General features: G+C 38.6%; 1 protein-coding gene across 3 annotated transcripts in view; it reads left to right on the top strand.

Moving 5' to 3' along the window:
- Positions 1-2462: 2462 nt before the first annotated feature.
- The window catches only part of ASPSCR1 (ASPSCR1 tether for SLC2A4, UBX domain containing), an 89595-nt gene continuing 83425 nt past the window's right edge, over positions 2463-8632 (top strand). Inside the window, exons 1-2 of one of the 3 annotated variants that reach the window (XM_058167002.1) lie at positions 2463-2832; positions 6383-6438. In XM_058167002.1, the coding sequence (XP_058022985.1) occupies positions 2731-2832; positions 6383-6438 (158 nt within the window). In that variant the 5' untranslated portion in view covers positions 2463-2730. The remainder of the gene's footprint in view (positions 2833-6382; positions 6439-8632) is intronic. The other 2 variants (XR_009153217.1, XM_058167003.1) reach the window with 2 other exon arrangements.

Genomic DNA, 8632 nt, shown 5'->3' with positions numbered 1-8632 from the left:
AAAGGTGTGTGTGGTGCAGCTGAATAGTGTAGTGGTTATAGCATGGATTTTGAAGTGGGAGATCAGGAATCAAATCCCAGCTAGTACCTACCTTACAATAGAGTTAAATGGGATAAGGCCCCAAATGTTTCACCTACCTATCACTAATATGAGAATGACATGAACTAGGAGAATCATGCCAGCTGGGACAACCTAAATTAACGAGATCTGCATCAGATGTTTGGGAACCAGGACAACACGACAATAAGTGGGCTACTGGAACAAATTATGTATGGACGAGACAAGAGAACCAGGAATTGATGGAATAGCAATAGATCTAATGAGAAGTGGTATATGAAACATATGAGGGAAATACAGATGGACAGAAGATTTGCATTCAAACTAACTGGGAAATACCGAGTTACCCAATGTTTCAACATAGTGAAGAGGAAACTGCTTTCATAATTTTTGATAGGCCAACTACACATTATATCTTGGACTTTTTTGATACATTACACTAGGAACAGTAACATGGCTACTGATGTAAGAATCACATTTGTATAATGTGGCTGGGTCACAAGTCTCTTTATATTAAATACAACTGTTTGGGAAATCAACTGAAGTTTTTGCAGTAGTAGCACTGAGTCTAGAAAAGAAATACTGAATGACTATCAATCAGTATGAAAATTAGGCAAAGTTGTATTAATATTTGAGGCATAGAATGATAACTATTTCTAAAAGGGTTAAATTGAAATATTTTGAAACACTTATCATTTTTGTGTTTCCATTTTTGAGTCAATAGTCATAATAAATATAATTCACACACTTGTTGGATTCAGAAAATGTACTGTGTCAAAATTATCTGAAACACAATATGATGTGTGAATTCAGCCATTGATTTACTTGGGATCTGCTTCAGCATGAAAAAAAGCATGTATCCCATACTGGCTCATATTAAAATAAAATGTACCTGAAAGATACGTAGCACATCAGAGAAGATCCAGATTAATATTTTAATGTTAATATTTCTGTCATCTTGATGGTAGAGAGAAGAGAAAATGAAAGAGAAAGAAGACTTGGAAGACTGCTGCTGATATATTTCCCAATATCTCTTGGGATTTCAGATTAGTAACACGCTGAATGCAAAGTTATCATATCTTGGAGTTTGATTCAGAAGCTCTAGATTTCAACTCTTAGATTTAATTTTTGGGTTTTAGCACTTCATACCAGGACCAAACAGTTGACACAAGGCTTCATGCTGTGCTGATGGAGACTACTGCATTGTGAAATCCACAGAATGCTTATAAAATTATTTTGAATTTAGATTTCTAACCATGTATTCAGCACTATTTCACTCTTTTAAACAGATTTTTTTTTAAAAAATAGGCTCATCTAATAGTTAATGTAATAATGGGATTGTGCCAGGAACAGGGGTCTATTGTTGTGCAAATAGACATTATACTCAATCCTGCCAACTGAGTTATGGACTTCCTTCTTCAACATGGGTGTAAAACTTGCAGCATCACATTGCCATCATGTGATGTATCGTGCCATTTTTCCCCTTTGCAGAGCCTGCACGTGATGCATCCAGCCCACAGGCTGCCAGTTTGACACCCCTGTTCTTCAAGCACTAGATCTTTTGAGCAAAATAAAGGTGGAATTCTGGCAAGTAGAGGGGGAGCTAAGTTTGAAAGAAGTAGACTCTCTCCAGCTGGTAAATCAGTTTGACAGCAATACATGTTTATGACACACCGATTGTGCTTTTCCAGTTTTTGGCCAGATGAAAGTGGTCGTCTTATATGTGACTTTTTATTCAATGATAAAATGCCTTGAGAACTGTAAATAAAGGATAACATTCAATCTAAATATTAGTATATTACAATAAATATACAGCAACTCAATCTGGACAATATAAATGCCAAAACTAAACACATCACATTACAGATTAAAATGTCAATCTGGTCAGTGAATTTAGTGATTCTAGCATGTTGTATTCCCATAAACAATGGGAAAATATCTTTTGTGAAAAAGTCTTTAAGAGCCTTCAGAGGAATAAGCCTTTTTCACAAAAGATACTATAATTACTTCTTGATTTAAAACCAGAGTTAGGACCGGAACTTGATTCATGCAACCTATCGATATGTTTTTTTTTGTGGGTGATTAAGCCACCTGAGGTTTATTCAATAAGCCATGATCCAGTCAAGCACTGTTGAGTGCTTTATTTACTTATTTTTAATAAGCCTTCCATTCAGGGTACTTACAACCCTGTCCATCTCTTTACAGGTAGAAGACGCTGAAATTCCTCCCCTCCCCGGGTAGCCCGTATAACTTTAGCCCCTGCACGGACGGCCCAAGCGCACTGCCGAAAAGTGCTCCGGGCTGCTTAAGAGAAGCGAAAAAAGGCGGCAAAATGCGAGCAACGGAGGAGACGCCTCCAGAAGGCCAGGACTACGACAAGTTGACGTGTTAACCAAAGGGGAGTCCAGGCAAACTGCCTTGCATGTGCCAAGAAATTCCCTCGACCACGCTCCCTCTGCTCCATAGAGAAGGGTCGCCAGGGGCAGGCACAGGCCCGCAGGGATGAAGCGCGAAGCTGGGTGCTCCGACGTCGAAGCCGCGCCCCTCAGCCGTGGCCATTCGGCTTCGTTGCGGAAGAACCTGGTGCCTACAAGGGGCGGGGGAAGCTGGCGGAAAACTGGCTTGTATTAGGAGGAAGAGGAGGGAGGAGGAGAGTGAACGAGCTAGAGAAAGATGTCGGCGGCCGGCGGAGGGGCTACTTCCGCCGTGTCGGTGTTGGCCCCGAACGGGAGGCGAGTGACGGTCCGAGTAGGCCCAAGCACCGCGCTGATCCAGGTGGGTTTGGTGACGGGCAAAACGGGGAGGGGAGGTTGCGTTCGCTCTGATTGGCCCCGGTCTGAAAAACAGGTGAGCAGGCTACTTATGATTGGGTCTGCGGACAGGTCGTTGCCCTCAGTAGCTCTCGGGGCCGTAGAACGTTGTTGTGAGGGAAAGCAGAAAGCGTGCCGGGTGGCCGTGTCATTAAAAATAGAAAGCTAGGCCTTTGGGGGTATGTGCTACCCAGGTGAAGATTGCGTTTTCTCACGCTCCTCTTTGCAAAGGGGGTTCCTCTTCCTGTGGGTTCTCACCATTGTAGTTCTCTCTTATGGGGAACAGAAGGGACTACTAGTGCCCCTATACTTTGCAAAGTGTATTTGGTCCCTAGACAAAGTGTGTTTGGCCCCTATACTATGCCCAGGTATATTTGGTGCAGGCTTGCCTTACTAAGTGTAATTTGGGGAGGAGCTACGCTGAGAAATAAAAGTAGTAGTAGGTTACATGATCTATTGAGCCACAGATTAGCCAGCCACAACTTAATTTACTGCCAACCGGGTCTGTGTGATTGCTGTATGGGTCAGAGTGTTACATGAAGCCAGAAAAATTGGGATAATAAAAGCAGTTGAATTAACTGTTGTTAAATATGGTTTGTGTAAAGGAAAGGAACTAAAGAGAAATTATTTGTATAGGTGATTGAATCAGAAATTTGGATACTTAAAGAGTTTTGGGGTCCATTGTATATTTTTGCTGTTACTTTAAAACCAGATTTAAAATAAATTGCTATATTTGCATGAAATGCTTCCTATGGTTAATTTACTGATGTTTTACTTATTCTATTTTTCTGGGTTCTCATGATATGCTGATCCAGAGGCTAATCACAAGAGCTGGATTTGAGTAGCATGAGTAAACTAAAACATCCAATGACTCCTACTTTTTCTTTCAAACTTTCTTCTCAGCAATCTGATTTAATGGTGAGATTATTTTCAGACAGTTTATAGAATTTCATAGATAAACTGAACATCCCTAATAGATTCTAATTTATATTCTACTACATTTGACACAGAGACTAGTTCATCACCTTAAGAGATTATATACCATATTAAGCCTCAGTTTTTAAATATGACATTAAATAAAATCAAATTCACCTATTGTGTTAAATGATATGCCATGGCTTACAACCAACAGTTCTGTTCATAATGTAGTAAAGCAAGGCAAACTAAAGCAATCTTTTTACATAGTGTGATGTGCGAATCTTGATAGGGTGAAATTTATTGCTGTGTTGACATGATATATTGAGCCAAAAATCCAGTTAATGAGAATATACACTGTAATGGCAAACATAACAGATTCTGGGTTTGAATGTTTATAGTTAAAGAGTCCTGCACAATGGAGAGTTTATCTTCATGGCTTTTGTGTGAGATACGTGTAAATGAAAGATAAATGTTTTTCATTTAACGTCATTTAAGACTTCTATAACTATATTTCCAGTGCCCTGTTGAGGTAAAGCAATATTTTAATTCCACAATTGTTTTTAGTTGTTGTTGATATTAGATTTATTTTGTTTAAACATGTTTTTGTCCCTTGAACTTCTCTGGGAGGAAGAGAATATAGAAATAAGTACACTTGTTCACATTAACTCTTTTCTTGCCATGCAAACAAATTTTGGTTATATTCTCTTTTCATTTAGACTAGTTTGGCACCTTGTGCTAGGCCATTTTTTTAAATTTAAGTATGGCTTATGCAATAAGTATAAGTAACAAATTGACAGTTATTCCAAGACAAAAAAGTGACTATATTGACATCTTGGACTAAGCTAAAACAAAACAATTGTATGATTGTGTGTCATATATGGACATAGACACTAAGCACAGTAAATTTATATCACACAGGTTATTTTCCATTTCTGGTAATCAAGTTGTGTTCTGCTTCTGTTAGCTACATGAACATATTCACACTGTTTTATTAGCATTATGAAAGTGGTTTGAAACTACCTTCTTCCAGATTTTTTCAAACTTTCAAGTTCAATTTGTAGAAACATCATTCCTATCTAAATATTAACCAAATCTGATTGATTTTTTTTTATATTAGATAGATGCCTATACATTTAACACGTTTATCTATATATATAAAAGTGAAAACCACTCATGCATTAATCATGAAATCTCCAGAACCGTAAAGCCTACAAACTTGAAATTTGCTATATATGTTCCTTTTGGCTTCTAGGTGCTCACTAAGAAAGGATTTTTCAAAATGACCATCACAGCATTAGTATTTTGTTTATTATTATGGACACGCTCTGATGCTAAGGAGTTGTACTCCCCCTCCCCACCTGAAAAGAAATCTGTTCCACACTATGCTAAGGAGTTCTATTCCCTCTCCCCACCTCAAAAGAAATCTGTTCCAAATGCAGAACACAAGCAGAGGAGTTTTACTTTCACAGTAGCAAGCAGCTTTACTACAGAACAGTTGAGTTAAGCCACACCCAGCCTCTTCCTTGCTCACACAGCAAATACTGTTTGAGTTTCCAAACATCCCTCAACTCTCTCACACACTGACAGGATGCTTAGGCAGATGAATATCGATGGATGCTGCGGGCTGGGACATTCTACTCCCCCTCCCCCTCTGTTCCAACTGCCAGTTGCATTATATTAACACACACTGATGCTACATTACACATTCTACATTAAGTTTCAGGCTGCAAGTGTCAATTTATCAAGCCCGAGCAAGTTTCATAGCAAAGCACGGGCATCCTGCTAGTAATTTATAATCTTTCTGAGCCATTGCCTGCAAAATCAAGGAAATAGGGTTTTCCCTAAATTTGTCCCCTCAACTATAAGTCTATGGCATATATCAAATAGTAAACAAACAGATATTTTGATACAGATTCAACACCCTAGCTATTTGCTCTTAGCATAAACTGCAGGTAGTCCTTGATTTATGACCTGTTGTTTAAAACTACTCAAAATTTGGCAGACTATACTAGGGCTACTTGCAACCCGGATTTGAAGCTTTGATGGTAAAGGACTTCCTCCCATAGTCATCACATTTTGAACACTCAGTAAATAGGGCCCACGTTTATAGTCATTTTCAGCATCCTGTGGTCATATGACCATAATTTACAGTGTTTCTGTGGTGTTTGCATTACAACTGATACATTTGCTTTATGACTGCTGCAAAAAAGGTGGTAAAATTGGTCATAGTCAAGTGGTGGCCCACTTAGACTGTTATGATTTACAACCGTAAATCTAGGCATAATTACAGTTGTAAGTTGAGAACTACTTATATATTGGCACTTGTTATAGCCATGATTCAATGGCCATATTGTGTCTAGAACTAATATAATTGAGGTACCCCACTTTCTGTGAAAAGTAGTATCATTTATAAGCAGTTAATATGATTCTAAAATACATTTTTTTATCTAAGTTATGAGGAAAAAAGGTTGTTCTTCCCTATGTAGATGTGAATTTGAATTCCTACTTGACACATAAGTGAGGAGAAAGTAAATAATCTATTTGAAATATCTTGTGTATGTCAATTCAAATTAATTCTCTCTATTTTTTTTCTTCAGGTCTTGGAAGAAGTTTGTAGAAAGCAGAATTTTAGTCCTAATGAATATGATTTGAAGTAAGTCTTACTACTTTATTAATCAAATTTGTATCGCCACCCATCTCACAAAAAGCGACTCTAGGTAATATAAAATATAAAAACAACAGATATAAAAGCATAAAAATCCACACCAAAAGATTAATATTATAAAAAACAAATATGCAAACCCTAGGCAGAGAGAAAATAAGAATGCTCACTTCAATGATGGATCCATCTAGCCAAATCTCTGGTTCTGTGTGCACCCCCAGGCACACAGGCACACATATATTCAGGCCTTCTGGAATGTCAAAAGGGGTGGGGCAAAACTATTTGGGGGGGGCGATATTCCTTAACGCAGGTACCAGAATAGAAGGGTATATCTCCTGGTACACATCAAATGTAGATCCCTACCTAATGATACCCACAAGTATGCCTTCTCTGCCAGAGCTAATGGGGTGGGCTGATGTAACTACTGAGAGGTGGTCCCTCAGATAGTCCAGTCCCAGGTCATGAAGGGTTTATAGTGTTAAAATCAGCACCTCGAATTGTACCTGAAAACATATTGGCAACCAATGTAAAGCTTGCCATTTTCCTCTTTCTTTGCCATTATTTTATAGGAAAAAACATCTGAAAAAGTTTATAGTAGTAATTCCAAAGACACTCCTTTTACCTGATTCTGAATGTGTATGTTTTCTAGACTGAGTTTTGACAAAAGTTAACTATTCACTATTACATCAAATTATATTGTACTATAATGGAAATTCATATCCCTTCTTTCTACTTACAGTAAGATAAACACATTCTAGTAGGGTGACCCCTCAGTGTCTTAATAATTGAGATAATTTGAGTATTAAGTTCTAGAATCTCTATATTTAAATTTATTAGAGAACTTAATAGCATAATAGGCAAAGGACTCTTCATTATAACTTATTAATATTAATAATTAGTTAATAATTATCAAATACTAGTATTTATTATGGTTCTCATATTGACATGTTTTTCTCATTTACCTTTAATTTTATGAGAAAGAAAAAGAGGTACTTGTGAATATTTCCAAATACAATGGGTTCCAGCTGCAGAAAAAATCCTGGCAATAGTTTATACCTCATTCTCCTCCTGGCTGGTATTCCAGACAACTTTATTTTGGTTGCTCATTTGGCACTTACTGAGTTGTTGAAATCATCTTTATGTAAATTTAATTAATTTCTCAGCGCCTTCATTTTTAAAAAAAATGATCAGTGGGCATATACCCACACTCCAATACTCTTTAATCCTTAGCTTTACTCTCAATTGTCCCTGGGTTTGGATGACATAACTGAATCCAAATCTTTGTAAACACAATCATTGATTGGTTCAGATATTGTTCTAAGCCATGGTTTGCCTAAATATGACTTGCTGAATAAGCCATAGTTGGTTAAAATCATGCAGCATTAATCCATAAATCTTGGTGAATAAAATCTCAATACATGGCCTCATACAGTGAAATAAAACACACTATGTTATTATGGCTATGAGGCCATGTACAGGAGGTCCTCTATACCACAATTGGGAACAGAATTTCTGTTGCTAAGTGATGCAGTTGTAAAATGAGATTTGACATGCTTACATTGCTTAGTGGCAGCAGCCCTGGCGTTCCCCATTGTGATTATTAGCTGAGGACCTATCCTAATCTGGCAGCAGAAAGCCCCAGAATTGCATGGCTGTAGGGCTGCTTGCCATGTTGCAGGAAGCTGCAGCTACCTTGTACTCTGCCCTCCCCAGCTTACCTTCGCTGTCGTCTTGTTCCCATTGATGACAAGCGTGGCATGGTTCTGGGGCTGCAAAAATTAGCACTGAGCTGCAGTGCAAAGGCCAGCCCCAACTCAACCCAGGAGTATGACGCAAAGGACCTTTTTAGTGCATTACATCTGTGGGGCTGCAAAACATGGCCCCTGAGCCACAACACAAAGCCCAGCAGTACACGGCAAAGCTTTAATCACCCCAACCTAGTCCCAATCTCAGTCTTTCAAGGAAGCCACTGTGCATGACCTGGAAGAAAGCCTCATGTGGCCAACAGCTGCCTTGCGAAGGGCCATGATAACTATGCACGTAGGTGGAGCAAGAAATAACAAGAAATATGCACGGAGGTGGAGCAAGAAGTAGTAACGGTTAGCTGGGGAGGTGGAGCACAGGACTAGAGATCAGAAGGGCATAGATAGGGACGAGATAGGCAGGTGGGAGTTGAAGTACCCCT

This window comes from Ahaetulla prasina, chromosome 2, assembly GCF_028640845.1.
Source record: "Ahaetulla prasina isolate Xishuangbanna chromosome 2, ASM2864084v1, whole genome shotgun sequence".
NCBI lineage: Eukaryota > Metazoa > Chordata > Lepidosauria > Squamata > Colubridae > Ahaetulla > Ahaetulla prasina.
The sequence above is the reverse complement of the archived record's forward strand: the minus strand, read 5'-3'. Positions and strand labels throughout refer to the sequence as shown.